Source organism: Rhinoraja longicauda, chromosome 2 (assembly GCF_053455715.1).
Source record: "Rhinoraja longicauda isolate Sanriku21f chromosome 2, sRhiLon1.1, whole genome shotgun sequence".
NCBI classification, from domain to species: domain Eukaryota; kingdom Metazoa; phylum Chordata; class Chondrichthyes; order Rajiformes; family Arhynchobatidae; genus Rhinoraja; species Rhinoraja longicauda.
The window spans coordinates 49027428-49049454 of NC_135954.1; the positions used below are offsets into that span (position 1 = coordinate 49027428).

General features: G+C 42.5%; 1 protein-coding gene across 3 annotated transcripts in view; it reads right to left on the reverse strand.

The window, feature by feature from the left end:
• The window catches only part of LOC144604368 (aromatic-L-amino-acid decarboxylase-like), a 73714-nt gene that overhangs the window by 2328 nt on the left and 49359 nt on the right, over positions 1-22027 (reverse strand). For all 3 annotated transcript variants that reach the window (XM_078418701.1, XM_078418692.1, XM_078418682.1), the window contains 7 exons: positions 21426-21492; positions 20056-20150; positions 16604-16671; positions 15449-15525; positions 10641-10660; positions 4021-4119; positions 2934-3035 (listed from right to left, as the gene is read on the reverse strand). In XM_078418701.1, coding sequence (XP_078274827.1) covers positions 2934-3035; positions 4021-4119; positions 10641-10660; positions 15449-15525; positions 16604-16671; positions 20056-20150; positions 21426-21492 — 528 coding nt within the window. The remainder of the gene's footprint in view (positions 1-2933; positions 3036-4020; positions 4120-10640; positions 10661-15448; positions 15526-16603; positions 16672-20055; positions 20151-21425; positions 21493-22027) is intronic.

Below are 22027 nucleotides of genomic sequence, written 5' to 3' on the forward strand. Positions count from 1 at the left end.
TTTCAGCGGCAGGAACTGGGAAATTAGTCAGGATTGAGGGAAAGATGAACAGAGCAAAGTACAGAGAGATCCTTGATGAAAACCTGCTCCAGACCATTCTGGACCTCAGACTGGGGCGGAAGTTCACCTTCCAACAGGACAACGACCCTAAGCACACAGCCAAGACAATGCAGGAGTGGCTTCGTGACAAGTCTGTGAATGTCCTTGAGTGGCCCAGCCAGAGCCTGGACTTGAACCCAATTGAACATCTCTGGAGGGATCTGAAAATAGCTGTGCATCTACGCTCCCCATCCAACCTGATAGAGCCTGATTGGATCTGCAGAGAAGAATGGGAGAAATTACCCAAATACAGGTGTGCCAAGCTCGTGGCGTCATTACCAAAGAAGACTTGAGGATGTAATCGCTGCCAAAGGTGCCTCAGCAAAGTACTGAGTAAAGGGTCTGAATACTTATGTATATGTGATATTTAAGTTATTTCTTTTTAATTAATTTGCAAAAATTTCCAAACACCTGTTTTCAGTTTTTTATTATGGGGTATTGTGTGTAGATTGATGATAAAAAAATGAATTTAATCCATTCTAAAATAAGGCTGCAACGTAACAAAATGTGTAAAAAGTGTAGGGGTCTGAATACTTTCTGCCCATCTTGTCCTTAATGGGCCCCACTGGTTCCCTGGTTATTAATACATTTATAAAACAACTTCTGACTTGCTTATGACAACTTCGAACTTACACTTAACCTTAATAGCCATCTGCCATTAATTCTCTATACCTGCCACATGCTTCTTTATATCTCTTTATCCTCAACATCCACGGTTATCTATGTTTGTTAACCCCAGCTTTATTCCTTGCAGAAACACAAATGGCCTTGAACTCTTGTTATTTCTCCTTTGAAGGGTTCCAACTATGCAGATGTAGGCGTACTTGCAAGTAAATGCTCCTAATCAATGTTAGCAAGGTCCTGTGTTATTTCAATGAAATGGGCCTTCCCCAAAGTTAATACCTTTATTCCTTGTCTACATCTTTTTGCATAACACCGATGAGCCAAAACATTATGACCACTGATAATAACATTGGTTGTCTTGTTACAATGGCACCTGTCAAGGGGTGGGATATATTAGGCAGCAAGTGAACAGACAGTTCTTGAAGTTGATGTGTTGGATGCAGGAGAAATGGGCAGATGTAAAGATCTGCGACTTTGATAAGGGCCAAATTGTTATGGCCAGACGACTGGGTCAGAGCATCTCTTGTGGGGTGCTTCCACTCAGCAGTGGTGAGTACCTACCGACAGTGGTCCGACGAGGGACAAACCACAAACCGGCGACAGGGTGTTGGGCACCCAAGGCTCATCGATGCGTGAGGGCAACGAAGGCTATCCCGTCTGGTCCGAACCGACAGGTCTACTGTGGCACAAGTCACAGAAAGTTTTAATGGTGGCCACGGGAGGAATGTGTCACAATACACAGTGCATCGCACCCTGCTGCGTAGGGGGTTGCGTAGCCATAGACCGGTCAGAGTACCCATGATGACCCCTATCCACCGTCAAAAGCTCCTACATTGGGCACGGGAGCGTCGGAACTGGAGCCTGGAGCAGTGGAAGAAGGTCGCCTGGTACGATGAGTCCCATTTTATTTTCGATCACGTGGATGGCCATGTACGAGTGTGCCGTTTACCTGGGGAAGTGATGGCACCAGGATGCACTGAGGGAAGCCAGTGGAGGGAGTGTGATGCTCTGGGCAATGTTCTGCTGGGAAACCCTGGGTCCAGCCATTCATGTGGATGTCAATTTGACACGTGTCACCTACCTAAACATCGTTGCAGACCAGGTACACCTCTTCATGGCAATGGTATTCCCTGATGGCAGCCTCTTTCAGCAGGATAATGCGCCCTGCCACACTGCACACATTGTTCGGGAATGGTTTGAGGAACATGATGAAGTGTTCACGGGTTGCCCTGGCCTCCAAATTCTCCAGGTCTCAATCCGATTGAGCATCTGTGGGATGTGCTGGATCGACAAGTCCGATCCACAGCGGCTCCACCTCGCAACTTACAGGACTTGAAGGATCTGCTGCTAATGTTTTGGTGCCAGATGCCACAGGACACCGTCAGGAGTCCTGTAGAGTCCATGCCTCGGTGGGTCGGCGCTGTTTTTGTTGGCACACAGAGGACCAACAGCATATTAGGCAGGTGGTCATAATGTTTTGGCTCATCAGTGTACAGTTATGGTTATTATCTCCAAAATGCTCCTCACTTATATTCGCTCCACCTGGCTGGTTACATCCCCCAAGGCAAGATCCAGTAATGTTCTTTACCATGTTGGCCTATCTTTAAACTGTTTTAAAAAACTCTCCTGAAACCATTTCAAAAATTCTGCCCCCTCTGAGCCTTTAATGCCTAGGCAATCCCAGTTAATAGTTGGAAAATTGAAATTTCCTGGTATTATAGCCCTATTTTTAATCCCAAGTATTTGTCTTCATGTCCATTCTTTTATCTCCTGTTCACCATGCGGTTGCCTGTAATCGATCAGTGTGATTGCATTTGGAAAAGGAACAGAGATGTAGGGGATTTTTTCAATAATTCGAAAGAAAGTGCCAGAAGAGATGAATAGCCTCTCTTGTGTTCTTGTGTTCAATATTCAGCAGAGGTTTGTTGTGGACCACACTAAAGAAGCCTAGCTTGCAAGTACATGGAAGTGCAAACTAGGAACATTCCCAGTGTCTGTGGATATCAACTACAATGTAGATCCATGTACAAACCAGGATTGGTCCCATTGGATGTGGATATCAACTACAATGTAGATCCATTACAAACCAGGAATGGTCCCAGTGGCTGTGGATATCAACTACAAATGTAGAATTCCACGCTAATATGGAAAGGTTAGGAGAGGAATCTAACGGGAGCTCTGAAACTATTAACGATATTTTTTATACATACCTTTATTCTAAAACACACCAGTCCCAATACCACATCACCAACAATTTCAAAACGTTCATCGTGACGTACCAAGCTCTCAAACTCATGTGCTAGAGCCACGTGCTGCAGTAAACACAACATGGGTAGACATTGAAATACTAGCTTTTCATCATTATACATTTAACCAAAAATAAAAGATTCCTGTCACAAAATCAAAATAATGGAAAAGAAAGCCCATAATGTGAGGTTTAGTTTAATTTAGAGAATGGAAACAGGCCCACAGAGTACACGCCGACCAGCGTTCCCCCACACACTTATGCTATCCTGTACACTAGGGACAATTTACATTTATACCAAGCCAATTAACCTTGGAGTGTGGGAGAAAACCGGAGAAAGTACAAACTCCGTACAAACAAGTACCAGTAGTCAGGATGGAGCCCAGGTCTCTGGCGCTGTAAGGCAGCAACTCTACTGCTGCGCCACCTTGTGGCCATACAGCAACGTTTTTGGAAGATTAGAAAATAGCTGCATGTTGCATTTATTTCTCATGAAATGATTTAACCAAGCTTAAATTGTATAAACGATTTTATATCGTTTATAAATGATCCAGGTGAAATGATACCCACTGGGGAACTGCTAAGGCATTTCCAAGCACAATTCATTTTTGTGCATCAGATGGTTTCCCAACAAATTCTGTGCGCATGATCACATGTCATACACCATAAGTACCTTCCCTTATTGATCTAAACTTGATTTTGAGTTCAACATACAAGTTTTGTTTAAACAGGCAGAGTATTGTACTTTTTTACATTTACTACTCATGGGGAACTTGCAAAGTTCATTGGGCATTTCAGAACGTACTCCAGGCTTAAATATTGTGCAAAAGTTCACAGAGTGCATTTAAAGGAACAGGCAGTGACTTTCATACTATTTAACTGTCAAGATATTCTTATTCTACTTAGCCACTCCAGTGATCGAGATGAATATGCCACCTGTGGCTTTACCAAAATGGGGTAAACAGATAGTACACTGCTATTGCAAGGATTTTACAATGCACCTTAAGGGTGTTTTCAATATTAATCAGTACTTGTTAATGCTGGTCCCTTACCTTGCGAATAAATTCTTGAAGTCCTTTTACTCCGTACAATCTGAACACAAACCACATTTTCAGAGAGCGGAATCTGCGTCCCAGAGGAATCTGCCAGTGCTGAATGTAAACATTGTCATTTAAAATATTATCTTCTACCAATTGTCATAGTGATTTAAATCTGCTACATAACTCCTCGTGTTTTCCATGAAGCTTTAAATAATCAACTTGGCATAAATTCTCCAAATGCTAGACGTGGAGATACATTTCAAACATTTCAAGCCTGGAATTTCCTCGATCATCAATAATGCAATCGTATCAAAAAGTCAGCAGAGGCAAACACATGTGATTAACTATCATGGGAATTGGTGAGAGTTCCTATGTGACTTATTCTTAAGGAATGGAGAGCAGTGTAAGCATAAGGAAGCTGCAGAAGGGGTCAGTCTCTGCCAATGCAAGAGGCAATAACAAGAGGAGGCTTCTTTCCTTCGATTAGAAACATAGAAACATAGAAAATAGGTGCAGGAGTAGGCCATTCGGCCCTTTGAGCCTGCACCGCCATTCAATATGATCATGGCTGATCATCCAGCTCAGTAGCCTGTACCTGCCTTCTCTCCATACCCCGATCCCTTTAGCAAAAAGGGCCACATCTAACTCCCTCTTAAATATAGCCAATGAACTGGCCTCAACTACCTTCTGTGGCAGAGAATTCCACAGACTCACCACTCTCTGTGTGAAGAAATGTTTTCTCATCTCGGTCCCAAAAGACTTCCCCCTTATCCTTAAGCTGTGACCCCTGGTTCTGGACTCCCCCAACATCGGGAACAATCTTCCCGCATCTAGCCTCTCCAACCCCTTAAGAATTTTATATGTTTCTATAAGATCCCCCCTCAGTCTTCTAAATTCCAGCGAGTACAAGCCCAGGCTATCCAGTCTTTCCTTATATGAAAGTCCCGCCATCCCAGGGATCAATCTGGTGAACCTTCTCTGTACTCCCTCTAAGGCAAGAACGTCTTTCCTCAGGTTAGGAGACCAAAACTGCACACAATACTCCAGGTGCGGTCTCACCAAGGCCCTGTACAACTGCAGCAGAACCTCCCTGCTCCTAAACTCAAATCCTCTTGCTATGAATGCCAACATACCATTCGCTTTCTTCACTGCCTGCTGCACCTGCATGCTTGCTTTCAATGACTGGTGCACCTTGACACCCAGGTCACGTTGCATCTCCCCTTCTCCCAATCGGTCACCATTCAGGTAATACTCTGCTTTCCTGTTCTTGCCGCCAAAGTGGATAACCTCACATTTATCCACATTATATTGCATCTGCCATGCATTTGCCCACTCGCCTAATCTATCCAAGTCACTCTGCAGCCTCCTAGCATCCTCCTCGCAGCTAACACTGCCACCCAGCTTCGTGTCATCCGCAAACTTAGAGATGTTGCATTCAATTCCCTCGTCCAAATCATTAATATACACTGTAAATAACTGGGGTCCCAGCACTGAGCCTTGCGGTACCCCACTAGTCACTGCCTGCCATTCCGAAAATGACCCGTTTATTCCTACTCTTTGCTTCCTGTCCGCCAACCAATTTTCTATCCACCTCAACACTGAACCCTCAATACCGTGTGCTTTAAGTTTGTACACCAATCTCCTATGTGGGACCTTGTCGAAGGCCTTCTGAAAGTCCAGATATAACACATCGACTGGTTCTCCCTTATCCACTCTACTAGTTACATCCTCGAAAAATTCTATAAGATTCGTCAGACATGATTTGCCTTTGGTAAATCCATGCTGACTTTGTCTGATGATTTCACCACTTTCCAAATGTGATGCTATTCTTTCCTTAATCTTGTTGGTTTCTAACTACTCAGTCTCTCAAAATCAGCCACAGCTTAGCTTTGTTCACAATGTCCAAATGTAGGTCTGCACTTCAGTGAATTTTAGGAAAATATCTGAGAAAAGGTGCAAGATAAGAGTTACCGACTCTTGGACAATGTTGTTTAAAGGATCGAACACCAAAGATCTTAGAACAGCTTTAGTGCAATATCTCTTTCTCTAAAGATAATAGCTGGTAAATCAAAAAAAGGGTATTTAAATAAATACGAGAGATTATAGTGAAGGACAGCATTCTTTCAGTGGCTTTCTGCCACAAAGCAGACAGATTCCTGGCAAATTCTACACCAAACATCACAGTCTAATCACATTTGGACATGTTAGTTACATGATACAATTCTTAAAATGTCACCAACAAGCTGTGTAGTGCAGTTTAATATCTTCAAGATCCCACGTTGTGAAACAGCAGCTGTGAACAATCGTGGACGTGTGAATAAATACAGAGATTCCAGGGGATCGCTGATGAAACATCCTGCCTACAGATTCGAGAGGGCTCGTGTCCCCTGCCATTCTTTCATTCCACATTCATGTGCTGCGGCTGTTCCTTCTTTATTTCTTCCTCCATTAGAGGGCCATTGAAACATAGAAAATAGGTGCAGGAGTAGGCCATTCGGCCCTTCGAGCCTGCACCGCCATTCAATATGATCATGGCTGATCATCCAACTCAGTATCCTGTACCTGTCTTCTCTCCATACCCCCTGGTCCCTTTAGCCACAAGGGCCACATCTAACTCCCTCTTAAATATAACCAATGAACTGGCCTCAACTACCTTCTGTGGCAGAGAATTCCACAGATTCACCACTCTCTGTGTGAAAAAAAACTTTCTCATCTCGGTCCTAAAAGACTTCCCCCTTTTCCTTAAGCTGTGACCCCTTGTTCTGGACTTCCCCAACATCGGGAACAATCTTCCTGCATCTAGCCTGTCCAACCCCTTAAGAATTTTGTAAGTTTCTATAAGATCCCACCTCAATCTTCTAAATCCCAGCAAGATACACCTTCTTCAGAAGAGTTGAAACAGAAAGGTCATGGGAGAAAGGTCATGGGAGAAAGGTCATGGGAGAAGGGTCATGGGAGAAAGGCCATGGGAGAAAGGGTGTGAAGACGAAGAGTGTGGTGATAAATGCAATGGTGTAACAAGGTGACTGGTTTTATTAAAACAGTTATGTACAAATCCTAGCAGACAAGGCAGTGGGGATGTACTAGTTACTAGATAGCAGAAAGAACATGTTAAGAACGTGCAGAGCTTAAAATCTTTGTTCAAATTCCCCACTTCTATCCTATACAACGGTTTGGAAAGCAGTATATATGATGTAATTTTCTCAAAGTGCAGTTGTGGCATTAAAGGAATGATGGTTCTGCAACATTGATTTTTACTGAGGCAAGTAGTTGATGTAGAGCTACCAATAAATCATACTTGTTGAAGTCAGTAAACTTGCAGTGGCTGGGACAGCAACCCAATATTAAATCATAAAATGGCAACAACATACAATTTAAAAAATATTCATGGAGATATATAAATTATAAATGTATTTGCATCTAGTCTTCAACATTTGTGAAGTATCTAAGAGGTACTGATAATGCCAATCAACTATGTCTCCTGGATCTTATTCTATAATTGCTGCCAGTGCCTTTATAACAATGCATAGTAATCAACATTTCTGAACATCAGCTGTTAACATTAAAGACACCACAGGCTGAAAGTGTTTATCAATTGTTGTCAGTAACAATGATTTTGACATACTTTTCTCTCCAAGTTGCCCATCATCCCAATTCAAATTCTCCTTCACCTGCGACAAAACAGACACATGCCCAGCCTTTGCAGGAAGAAGCCCAAATGGTCAGCACTTCAAATCCATGGCTTTCAAAGAATATTCTCCTCACATCATTGAAAGTAGTTTCTTCATGTTTGGAAAAACCACATTCCCATTCACCACCATGGGGCTTCACCACCATGAGGCTTCACCACCATGGGGCTTCACCACCATGGGGCTTCACCACCATGGGGCTTCACCACCATGGGGCTTCACCACCATGGGGCTTCACCACCATGAGGCTTCACCACCATGAGGCTTCACCACCATGGGGCTTCACCACCATGGGGCTTCACCACCATGAGGCTTCACCACCATGAGGCTTCACCACCATGGGGCTTCACCACCATGAGGCTTCACCACCATGGGGCTTCACCACCATGGGGCTTCACCACCATGAGGCTTCACCACCATGAGGCTTCACCACTATCCTTGACTCAAGAGTGATCAAACTTTCCTTGCTCTCCTTAGTTTGCTCCTGCAAACTTTGCACACGTCAGACAGATTACTCTCTGACCAAAGGAAGTCTCATATAAAGTTATGTTAGCTCGTCTCGTTAGCCTCATGCTCACATGTGTCTTCATCAAATTCCACCTGCAATAATTTCCCTCTTGTCGTCTGTCTTTGCCGCACCTCATCTCCGGTTGTATTTCCTTTTGCTGTACAAGGTAATGGTATGATAGACATAGATCTCTCATTTTCCAATGACTACTTCATTGGAACTGAAGCTGTAACTCTATTCGACCTTTGTTTACCAGCTAATGTTTCTTCAATTGTAGTAAGTTTATTTTTATTACTACAAGCTAAAGTCTAAAGGCTGCATGTTATATTGTTTAATAAGGTACTGTTGCACATGTATAGAAGTGATTGCTTTGAGAATGTCAATGTCCAGCTGCAGTTAAAGAAGCAGCTGTGTTCTCAAGAGACAATGGTGTCTGATTTCTGTGGGGAGATAACACGGAAACTGTTATTTTCCCCCTAGACATTTTTTTTTACACACACACACACAAAACAATCTTCTTCCTGTTTTTAATATCAAAAGTAGTTTTTAAGTAGCTCTCTGGTTCACGATCCAAATTGCATTATAACCAATTTATCCTATGTAATACAAATAAGTGCTGACACGCCACTTGCATTATAGCAAAACAACTTGCATTCCTGTACAAGCCCATGATTCATGGCACTAGTAGTGCCATCAGCATGTCGCATGACTCCAGCCCTACCATGAGCAAAAATATCATGTTTTCTGTTATCCTTTTCTCCGTCCTTTCCTAAACCTTGACAATATTGTTCATCCTGTTCCACATACAGGGAAAATGGCTGGATAGTTCTTCAATTCACCATGTGCACTGCTTGCCATCATTACTGGTATATTTGAAGAGATTCATTGGCATGGATTGAGTCATTTGTGCAGAACAACACTGGATCTTTGTCCTACGACACTGTCAAGCAGTAACATCTCTGACTCATCAGGAACATCTCTGTAACATCATGTCTGGTGGTTCTTTGATACTTACTAAGGCAAGTAACAGAGGTGGAGCTGTCAATGGAACATTCTTTATTGAAGCCTATCATGTGCAAACTAACACCAGTACAACAATGTATAAACGTTATACCGAATGATACACTCAGAACTCAAAAATACACTAACCCTCATACATGCGTCATCCTATCAGGAACAATCAGCAGAATGACCTTATACTCTGGAAAAAGTAAACTGATCTCACTGAAAAATAAATAATTTTAAGAGGAGTTGACCGTAAATATTCTGAGGATATTTCTCCTGGTGGCGGAATGGTAAACACAAACAGATAGCCTCCTTAAAGCAGCTACTTTAAACAAAGGTCAAGAGATTTCTTCTCTTGGAGGTTACTGAATCTTTGGAATTACCAACTCCAGAAAACATGAAGTACATTAAAGGCTGAAGCAGATTTTTGGACTGTGCGAGTCAAAAGAATGGGCAGGAAAGCAGAGCTGAGGTTTTGATATTACGAATGGTGCAATAGGTTTAGCAGGGCCGCCCGGCTTATGCCTCTTACATTCTCTGTTCTAATATTCTTATTCCAAATGTTTGTTGTATTATATGCATTCATTTAACTGTAGATGATTTCTAAATTGTGAATGACACTCATACCTCATTGGCTCATTTTGTAAGGGCATCATTGTTTAAAGTCATCTTTAACCAGAAGGTCCCATTTGGTCTCGCGGTTAGGATTCCTGGTTTTCACCCAGGCGGCCCGGGTTCCCAGTATGGGAATTTAAACTTTTAGAGGAGGCACGCTGGTGCAGCAGTAGAGTTGCTGCCTTGCAGCACCAGAGATCTGGGTTCAATCCTGACTACGGGTCTGTGCAAGTTTGCATATTCTCCTTGTGATCGCATGGGTTTTCTCCAGATGCTCCGGTTTCCTCCCACATTCCAAAGATGTGCAGGTTTATAGGTTAATTGGCTTCGGTAAATTATCCCTTGAGTCTAGGATAGATTGGTGATTGGTGGTCGGCGTGGACTCAGTGGGCCAGTGGGTCTGTTTCCATGCTGTATCTCTAAACTAAGCTAAGCTAAGCGAAGCTAAGGTCCCAATGTATTTTCTTTCAGCACTGCTTAGCTTTCTCAGCTAGATGGCAGCAGAGATTCCAAGTTGACTTCTGAATCTCTGGTGAAACACCAGCAATGAGTTTCTGCTCTGAACGTTATCTGATAACACATGTGTGTCACTGGAAAAGGATTTGGTTTGATTGCACATCTCACGATTGTTGAGCACTTTGACGATACAGAGTCCAGATTCGTTATTATTTCAAGGAAGAATCGCATTAGCCTTGAAGTGCAGCTAAAACATTAAGGAAACCCAAATTACAATAGCAAACATACATAAGCTACAGTGCTAAAGCTGACTAAAACTGCGGCAATTAACTGCAGCAATCACTGATAAGAGCACTCACCCTATAATCAGTGATGAGTCCTGGAAATAAAAAGAGAAAAGTTACTTTAAAATGAAATTAATTTGTTTAGATAATTCAACGCAGCTTCAAATAATTTGTTAAATATTTGAGTAACTGATATTGAAGATTGTCAGAGCAGGCAGAATAATATGCAGACAAAACACACGGCACATACTGGAATCTGGAGCAGCAGAGAATCTGCTGGTTGAAGCCAGCAGGTCACAGAGTCAAACAGCATGGAAACAGACCCTTTGGGCCAACTAAGATGCCCCACCTACCTGCCTTTGGTCTACATCCCTCTAAACCTTTCCTATCCATGCACCTGTCCAGTGTCTTTTAAATGCTGTTATAGTACCTGCCTCAACTACCTCCTTTGGCACAGATGGGTGGAGCAGCATCTGTGGGGGGAAGAAATGATCGATGGTTCGGGTCGAAACCTAACACCAGGAATGAGGTGAGAGAGAGGCAGCCGGTGTAAAGAAGAAAAGGGGAAACATAGAAAATAGGTGCAGAAGAAGGCCATTCGGCCCTTCGAGCCAGCACTGCCATTCAATATGATCATGGCTGATCATCCATAATCAGTACCCCGTTCCGGCTTTTTCCCCATATCCGTTGATTCCCTTAGCCCTAAGAGCTAAATTTAACTCTCTCTTGGAAACATCCAGTAAATTGGCCTCCACTGCCTTCTGTGGCAGAGAATTCCACAGATTCACAACCCTCTGAGTGAAAAGATTTCCCCTCATCTCAGTTCTAAATGGCCTACCCCTTTTTCTTAAACTGTGACCCCTGGTTCTGGACTCCCCCAACATCAGGAACATTTTCCTGCATCTACCCTGTCCAATCCTCTAAGAATTTTATATGTTTTTATAAGATCCCCTCATCCTTCTAAATTCCAGCGAATACAAGCCCATTCAACCCATTCTTTCATCACACGTCAGTCCCGCCATCCCGGGAATTAACCTGGTGAACTGACACTGCACTCCCTCAATAGCAATGATCTCCTTCCTCAAATTAAGAGACCAAAATTGCACATGATACTCCAGACAACCAAATTTGCAGACAATACTCCGGGTGTGGTCTCACCAGGGGCCTGTAAACTGCAGCAGGACCTCCTTGCTCCTAAACTCAAATCCTCTTGCAATGAAGGCCAACATGCCATTGGCTTTCTTCACTGGCTGCTGCTGTACCTGCTTGTTCACTTTCAGTGACGGATGTACAAGCACACCCAGGTCTCGTTGCACCTCCCCTTCTCCTAATCTGACATCATTCAGATAATAATCTGCCTTCCTGTTCTTGCCACCAAAGTAGATAACCTCACATTTATCCACATTATACTGCATCTGCCATGCTTCTACCCACTCACCCAACCAATCCAAGTCACCCTGCAGCCTCATAGTATCTTCCTCGCAGCTCACACTGCCACCTAGCTTTGTGTCTTCCACAAACTTAGAGATGTTACATTTAATGCCCTTGTCTAAATCGGCACCCCACTAGTCACTACTTGCCATTCTGAAAAGGGCCCATTAATTCCTATTCTTTGCTTCCTGTCTGCCAACCAGTTCTCTATCCATGTTAATACCCTACCCCCAATACCATGTGCTCTAATTTTGCCCATTAATCTCTTGGGTGGGACCTTGTCAAAGGCTTTTTGAAAGTCCAGATACACCACATCCACTGGCTCTCCCTTACGCATTCTACTTGTTACATACGGAGGCGAGACGGTAGCGAGAGGTGATTGGTGGACCGAGGAGGGCTGAAGGATGATGGGTATATGGAGCCAGGCAGGGGAGGGGAAGGAATGGTGTTGTGAGGCAGAGGCAGGTAGCTGATGGATGGAGACTGACTGAAGAGGAAAAAAACCGAGAGGGGCCAGTTGAGAGGAAAGAATGGTGAATGTGCAGGCAGCTGAAGTAAGGGAATAAGCAGTAACGCAAAAGATGCCGCCAATGCTGGAATCAGATTAGTACGGAGGGCGATAGTGGAAGTCATTGAGTGAGAGGTGAATGACAGATGGAACCAGGATGACACAGGGTCTGGGGTGCAAGGTAGAAACAAGGAACTGCAAATGTGGGTTTACCAAGGAAAGAGACAAAATGCTGGAGTAACTCAGCAGGTTAGGTAGCATCCTGGAGAACTTGCAGACGTGTTTTTGGTCAGGACCATCCTTCAGAAAACATGTGGGTGAAGTATATGTGAATTAGGTGGATGGAAACAGAAAGAGGGTGGGAGGGGGGAGGTGAGACTAGATGATGGGGGAAGGTATGGGAATGGGGACAAAAAAATTGGAGGACTGGGGGAGAACTAGAAGGATCGAAGGGTTGGGGGCAGCTCAGACCATGATAAATAAACTACTCTTTTGATTTAAAACTCAATTTACCAGTAATGTTTTATATAATATTTTAAACTAATAGTCTAGTGTTCACAGGTGGTTCAGCCAGTTTTGGCAGCCAGGATCTAATCTCAGTCTCGAGTGCCTGTGTCCATTTGAAAATGAGTTGACTGCCTCAGGTAAGAGGTGGAAACTCAGTAACACAGTAGCTGTACTGGTGCCAAATCAAGGACCTTGTATTCAAATTTGGAACATTCTGTACTGCGAGTAATTTTTCCCTGATCAACGACAAAGGGAAAAGCTGAGCCTTTTATTGGCAACATCAATATTGAACAACAGGTGACGGGTGTTATATGTAATTCACATTTATAGGATACAAATGGTGGGAAACAATGTCTTTAGTTTAGTTGAGTTTAGAGATACAGCGCGGAAACAGGCCCTTGAGCCCAGCAAGTCCGCGCTGACCATCGATCCCCGCACATTAACACTATCCTACACACACTAGGGGCAATTTATTTTTACATTTACCAAGCCAATTTACCTACATACCTGTACGTCTTTGGAGTGTGGGAGGAAACCGAAGATCTCGGAGAAGACTCATGGAGGTCACGGGGAGAACGTATACACTCCATACAGACAGCACCTGTATTCGGGTTCGAACCCGGGTCTCCGGCACTGCAAGCGCTGTCAGGCCGCAACTCTACCGCTGCGCCACTGTGCCGCCCTTTTGCAATTGCCAGTTTATGATCAGACATGTTATATCGTTAATAAAAACAGAACATGACAGAAACAATCTCAGGTCAGACAGCATCTGCGGAAAGAGAGTCAACACATATCCCTGTCCATTGACCCAAGAAACTGCAGACGCTGAAATCTTGAACACAAAGTGCTGGAGAAACTCAGAATGTCAGGCAGCACCTGTGCAGGAAACGGAAACATGAAATTTTTTGGTCTGGACCCTTCTTCAGAGTATCCATATCCATAGATGCTGCCTGACTTACTGAGCTTTTCAGATTTCCAGCATTCGCAATTGTTTTGATTTTCCTTAGATTGAAAGGATGGTCTCATAAGGCAGGAACTCCTTGCAACCGAATCCTGGGACAAAATTATACCTTGCACTGCTGGGATTCCATTCTGGTGAATCTTCGTTTAGGGTTGGGGATAAATGTATCACTACATTTCAGGATTATTTCATCAAGAATTTCTTCCAAATCCCTATTCTTAATTGATTGAAATTTAGTACCTATGACAGAGGTGGTTTCAAAGTCATAAGTTTGTCTCGATCTATCCAGTGTTTCAGGTGTAAAAATGATCTGCAGATGCTGGTTTAAACCGAAGATAGACACAAAAAGCTGGAGTAACTCAAGGGGACAGGCAGCATCTCTAGAGAAAAGGAATGGGTAACCTGAAAGGTCACCCATTCCTTCTCTCCAGAGATGCTGCCTGTCCCACTGAGTTACTCCAGCTTTTTGTGTCTATAACCAGTGTTTCACTCTTATGATATCTTGAAATGAACTGTTTGTGGTAGGCTAATGGGAACATTCTCAGTCTCATGTCCCCTTTTCCTGAAAGGTTGCTGCCTGGACAACTAATGGAAGGGTACCAGGCAACCACAATATAATTGACTGATCTATCCTTACTATCATCATGCCCTTTGCACACCTTGCCACTCCACACCCCATTCAGACCTCCTTCCCATTTGCTAATTCCTGCTGACCATCACATCATAGGGTTATGGTCATTTTAATTGGCATCTGCCCCTTTAAATCTAGGCTGAATACATATTTATTATATAATAATTGCATATTCCTGCTCACCTTGCATCCCCAGTTCACACATTCATTGGGAATGCCTAAGTAAGCTACTCCAGCCATATCCACAATGACCTTTAGCCAAACTCTATGATGTGCCAAGTCAGCAAGAATTAAATCCTGTGGAGACTGTGGAAGAAATGTCACAAGATTTTGATCAAGAAGCAATACTTTGAAGTGGATATAGGAGTTACTTGAAATGAGAGAAATTAACATTCATACCAGTGGGTTGTAAGCTGCCCAAGCAAAATATGAGGTGTTGTTCCTCCAATTTGCCTGTGGCCTCACTTTAACAGTGGAGAATTCCCAGGTCATAAAGTCAGTAAGGGAATGGGAAGGGGAGATAAAATGTTTGCCAACTGGGAGATTGTTTAGGCCAAGGCGGACTGAGCCCGTGTTCAGCAAAACGATCGGCAAGTCTACACTTGGTCTCGCCAATATATGGGAGCCCACATCAGTATAAACCAGCATCTGCAATTCCTTCCTATGCACTTTTATCTAATGTGTACAGGACCTGTTCTGTCAGAATGATCACACCCAGGAACTAGGCAGATGCACGGAGCTGCAACAAATGAAACATGTTTTGTAACATGGTATGCATTCAGACAAGGTTAGCTCCGTTAGCCACATTCACAGAATTTGAATAAAAACAATAATCTGAAACATACCAGAGTCCTGATGATCATGTTTTAGATAAATTGGATCCATTTTAAAAGCTCCAATAATTTCTGATCTTTTCTTCACCCTAAAAGCAACAAAATATTTGTGATTCCTTCTTCTTAGACAATAGGTGCAAGAGGCCATTCGGCCCCTCGAGCCAGCATCGCCATTCAATGTGATCATGGCTGATCATTATCAATCAATACCCCGTTCCTGCCTTCTCCCCATACCCCCTGACTCCGCTATCCTTAAGAGCTCTATCTAGCTCTCTCTTGAGTGCATTCAGAGAATTGGCCTCCACTGCCTTCTGAGGCAGAGAATTCCACAAATTTACAACTCTCCGACTGAAAAAGTTTTTCCTCATCTCCGTTCTAAATGGCCTACCCCTTATTGTTAAACTGTGGCCCCTGGTTCTGGACTCCCCCAACATTGGGAACATGTTTCCTGCCTCTAACGTGTCCAACCTCTTAATAATATTATATGTTTCGATAAGATCCCCTCTCATCCTTCTAAATTCCAGTGTATACAAGCCTAGTCGCTCCAGTCTTTCAACATACTTTCTTTCTTTCTTGCTCCATTTCAGATATGATACCATTACTCTAATCTTATGATGTAAAAATTTACATGAGATCACTTCTGATCTTAAGAAAGAAAATGATCATTGAAGAAACAACTGAACATGGTTGGGATATGATGACAGCGAATACAAAGAAAAATCATTTGCCAATGCTATTGCAGTCAATTGCAAATTAAATAGATCTATTCACGCCACATAGACATGCAGAGAATGGAGGGATATGGATTAGAAGAGTTAGGCTTGGCATCATGTTCGGCACAGACTTTGTGGGCTGCAAGGGCACATTCTAGTGATGCACTGTCCGATGTTCTATGAGGGGAATGGTTCATTTGAGGCAGAGATGATTAAATTGGCATCATGTTTGGTACAGACATTGTGGGCTGAAGGGCATGTTCTATGAGGAGAATGGATCTCTTGAGGCAGAGGAGATTACTTTAACATTGCACCATGTTCAGCATGGACATTGTGGGCGAAGGGTCTGTTCCTGTGCTGTACTGTTCTGTTCTATTTCTACTAAGGAGAATATCTTCAGGTACAAGCATTAAGTATACAACTTCTCAGTTGAGGCATCTTGTGGGTAACTTACCACATGGCTGAGCAATCAAAGTTCACCAAAAGCCACTTGTGAGGATTAAAGTTGAAAGAATTGGAAAACTGAAAAAAGAATGAAAACTGAAAAATATTTTGCTGTGATTGAACGTCTAATTACACAATATCATAACTGTTCACCTTATGCCTTATGACTTCTGCATAACCTGTACAATTTGTAGAGACAGCTGTAGAGATTTGTAGAGAAGTTATGTGCTGCACATTTGCGAGCTGATACATAATGGGGTTAATATGGCATTTGGGCCTTTGCTGCGCCAAATCAAATCCGCCAAATCCGTAGTTCACATTCTTCGGTACCAGCAGCTAATTAAGGGCTGCTGCCACTTATTGCTTACTTAGCACTTATGCAGAAGAGCAAATGTGGAAAAAGCATTACTTAAGAGAGACATTAATAAGAACAGGCAAAGATCAACAGAGTAGTATTCATTTATATTGCAACATCAATTTCAAATGGATGCTATGCAACCTGAAGATCTCAAAAAATACCTCGTTCAAATGGGGCTTGGGTTGGGAAGTGACAAAGTATGAGCATGGAGCACAACCTTTTCATAGAGAAGGTGCCCAATATATTGGTGGAGATACCATAGGGCTCAACATGACACGTAACAGCCTATTCTTCCTAAGGTTAATATCTATACATTTGATATCCACTTGAAGGAAAAGACCATTCTTAATAAATTAAAGCAGTTTGGAGTGGGTCTTCATAACTGCTGACCTATAACCAGAACTGCAAATGATGGGGCTGCTGGTCACCAAAGGAACTTGGATTGAAGATGGAGTGGAGGCTTGGATATAAATTCAGAGCTAATAACATTTTTATTTGTCACTCTACTGTAGACTTGTTTAGCAATGCACAAATAATCACCCATCAACTGCCCATTAACCCATTTCACCAGTTCTCACCCTATCAAGAGCATTCCCCTTGTCCTACCCATACCTCCCATCACCTTTTCTGCAACTTAAAACCACTTTCTGTTTTGAAATCACTCTTTTCTGGTTCTGACAAAGGGTCTGCAATTTTATTTGATTTCTCAATTCACAGATGCCACCTGACCTGTTCAGTATTTCCATTGCCTTTTCCCACAGCAACCAAAAACCTGCACTGCCGGGTGAATGGCCTCACTGCTCCATGACCAGCAGAACGGTGGATAATTTACAAGAGTTCCCTTCACTGATGGCAACCTTTAAAAAAAATCTAATGCGAGTTGCTTGCAGTGATCTTTGGCTCCTTGATCAGCTTGCTTCTGACCTACAGCGTTTTAAGGAGTTGAACAGGTCAATTTACTGAATCGAGAGAGTCCAGGCCTGACGCACAAAGTGGTTCTGTGTCCACATTCTGCTCCTTCCCACATTTTCTCTCATCTCCTTGGCAACCTTTGCTGACGCTGGACTGGGTCCGCAATGGGAAAAGTTCTCTCAGCCCTGACCTGCCCTCCAGCATTCAGAGAAGCCCTGATGGAAACTGCAGAGGCAGGTTTAATGCATTAATCAGTCCAGTAAATGCTCCAGTGTTAATTTAATTCTTTTTCTCAAAATTTTGTCTGTTTCTAGGAAATCTAAACGTGCATTATGCTCAATGCAGCACATTCAACAACCATTGTACTCTTAAACACTTCAAACTCCAAATAAGTTATGAACTATATTAGTTCATATAGTGAACTATAAACTGGCTTGGTTGCACTAAGGACGAGAGCTTTATTGAATTTTATTATTATGTTATCTGCCAACATTGTAACTTTTCAGTCTATTTCTAGACACGGCTATTTGTCTAACAGATTTAGGATTGTTGTCAGTATAAAGGTTGGCATGAGTCAGTAATTATAGCAACTCATTAAAGGCACTCTGAAGAAATGGGCACTCTTAGTTCCAGTGTAGATTAGGGTTGACATGGGTGGTGTCTGCAAGGTGATGAGTAACAAGTCAATGGCTGCAATCCGTGCAGAGTTGCAGGCTTTCTTTGTTTATTGTTATCAGCAAGGATAAATTAAACGTAATTATCTCACTTTGAAATAACTATTTTGATGACTTCAATTACGAAAGAAAGCACAGGAAACAAAGATTGCATGCAATAGCCTGAAAAAAACAAAATGCGTAATAATTTGTCGCTATGGTCCCCTTAATAGATCGGGTGATTCAGCCTTTGCCCGTCTTTGATCTTAGTCTGGCTGGCAGATTTTAACGAGGAGTTTCTTTTTGAAGTGTAAATGTCTTGCACACTGTTCCTCACTGCGGTCCAGGTGGGACAATGTTCACTGCTCATCTTCATGTTGATTGTAAGGGTAATGCCCACAGACATCTCAGTGTCTTGGTTTGTGATTTGTGTAGGAAGTTCGTAGTCATCTAAATGTCCTACAATTCTGAACATCATAATCCTGCTGGACATTTGCAATGTGAAACATGCACAGAGGCATCAAATCAATCAGAAGCCAGTAACTAGCCTACAGGTTGTTAATGATTCATGTAATGGCAGTGATGCATTGTCCATTTAATTCTTCTTTTTGCTGAATAAACACAACGCTCCTTCGTTAAAAAAGGGTATTAACTACAATATGTAGAAAGGAACTGCAGATGGCTGGTTTACACCGAAGATAGACATAAAATGCTGGGGTAACTCAGCGGGTCAGGCAGCATCTCTGGAGAAAAGGAGTAAGGCACTTTTCGGGTCAGAACCCTGCTTCAGACTACAATGTTGAACTCTAAATGGCACACTATCAGAGTCACATTCTCTCTACTCTGCATACTGCTACCGGGCATTCATGGTGGGCACATGATCACAAATACCCCATCACCGTATTGTCTGCCATGATTCACATCACAAGCAGTCTAGCACTGCACAGATACTTGTCAAAATGAGGATCTGCTTTGATACATTGAAAATAAGTGCAGGAGGAGGCCATTCGGCCCTTCGAGCCAGCACCACCATTCATTGTGATCATGGCTGATCATCCATAATCAGTAACCTGTACCCAACTTCTCCCCATATCCCTTGATTCCACTAGCCCCTAGAGCTCTATCTAACTTTCTCTTAAATTCATCCAGTGATTTGGATGAATTTCCACAAATTCACAACTCTCTGGGTGAAAAAGTTCCTTCTCACCTCAGTTTTAAATGGCCTCCCCTTTATTCTAAGACTGTGGCCCCTGGTTCTGGACTCCACCAACAATGGGAACATTTTTCCTGCATCTAGCATGTCCAGTCCTTGATGCGGGGAAAAATGTTAAAAATTTTAAAAAAATTAAACCCACCCTAGAGCATACAATTTTTTTGCCATTGTAATATACTATTTATATGTTAGTAAATGCAAGCAAATCCTCCTGACCATCCCAATACTTGGCCCTGTAGGGCTTGAGCCAAGTAACCAGGCTCTTTGTCTCAGGGCACTCACAGCGCACAGATTCAGAACAATGCACCACAGGGTGAAGCTCTTACCTCCACTCCATTTGAAAGAGGTCTAAATTCTGGGCAGATGAAAGCACTTCCAGCATAGGCTGCATCAATGTGCATCCAGATATTTTCGGAGTTACCTGAAATATCACACAACGTTAATCAGTGAAGAAATAATATTCGATAATTTTACACCATGAAATAAAAAACCATGAAATGTATAGACATGCCTGCAACATAATTATGGGAGTGGAATCATAATACATGTATCTGATGGATGGAAGTACACATTATTTGAAGGTATCAATTGTCACAAAACTTCATCCAGTTCAGTAATATCCTTCAGGTGTGAAATCTGCTGTCCTTATCTAAAATGACCCATGGACCAGTCGAGAACTGCCAATAGTCCTGCAAGAAACTTTTTTCAAGGGGTCTTTAAGTTTAGGCAATAAATTCTAACTCTGCAGCATTAAGTACACCTCCAGAATTCACAGTCACCAGCTTGCTTCTGAACTGCCATTTGGTTAATTTTGTTGTAAGATATCAAACTGCATTTACTAATATCCTTGCAGCAAAGTTCTACCATCTGATTATTTTAGTGGTCAGTTGTGGGATAAGCATAGACTGAAACTTTTTACTCTGATCTTCTTTAAATGGTGCATAGCAAATTTTGCAGCCAGAGGTTTCAGTTCATATCTCGTCTGAAAAAATGGACCATTTGCTATTTCAGATGTAGGCACAAGTAGAGATTAGAAGTGGTCACAATGGAGATTAAGCATCTGCTAGATAGGTCACTGGTGACAGTGATCCAAGGCTAATACTTTTAACAGGCCATCTTTGTTTTCCTCTTCCTAATGTCTCATGTGCACCAAAAGGTATGTACATATCCTAGAAAGGATTACAAGTCTGGTAACGCTACAACCTGCATTATAAATTATATTCCCAAGTATTACTGTATACAATAAAAACCTCTGGTGCTCCATCATACCTTGTCCAGAATGGGCCACAGAACTGTCCGCTAACCCTAGACAGACCCAAAAGTGGAGTAACTCAGCGCGTCAGGTAGTATCACTGGAGAAAAGGAATTAGTGACGCTTCCAGTCGAGACACTTCTTAATACCCGAAGCATCAGTGATTCCTTTTCTTCAGAGATGCTGCCTGATCCGCTTAGTTACTTCAGCTTTGTGCGTCTATCTTCGGTTTAAACCACCATCTGCAGTTCCTCCCTACACATCTTGTCTGCTGACCTTCATTGTGATCTGATCCAAATGTTCATGTTGATGACTTTTAATGAGAAATATACAATTCTTCGTTTTTATACACAGAAATAATGTATTGTGGGGATTCAGAAAACAAAATATTAGATTATGCCATCGTTTTAATAGATTAGAGAAAAGATCTAAAGTAATTCTTACAGATTGGTCCAATCTCCATAATATTGTCAAATGAACACGAGGAAGTGGTACCAAGTGTTGCACAAAGCTGTGAATGAAAGAGAACATATTAAAGCATGTTAACAATCAGATCATTCACAGTATTTATTCACAAAATGCTGGAGTAACTGCAGGTCAGGCAGCATCTCAGGAGAGAAGGAATGGGTGACGTTTCGGGTCGAGACCCTTCTTCAGACTGATGTCAGGGGGGCGGGACAAAGAAAGGATAGTAATCAAAATATAATCTTCTTCAATCCAGCCAGTGAAGAGACACAATAAATTAATAAAAAGGGCAAACTTTCAAACTATAAGTCTTAAATTAATGAAATATATATTTTTAAGAATTCATTGTTGAGGAGATTGCAGCTGGCTTGTGGTAGCTCTAATCTAGGTCTGCAATGTCACATTGTGTGTGGCGGCAACATAGGCCAACTATTAGTCATCTGTAAGGGCCCTGTGAGCAATCTCTCTTTAAGAGACGAGACAGCAAGTTAAAATGTCACAGAACCACTGCCATGCCCCTCAGGCAAAACGTTAATATGTTCAGTACTTGCTGTCCGACAGCTTGCTCTGCCACGGCACCA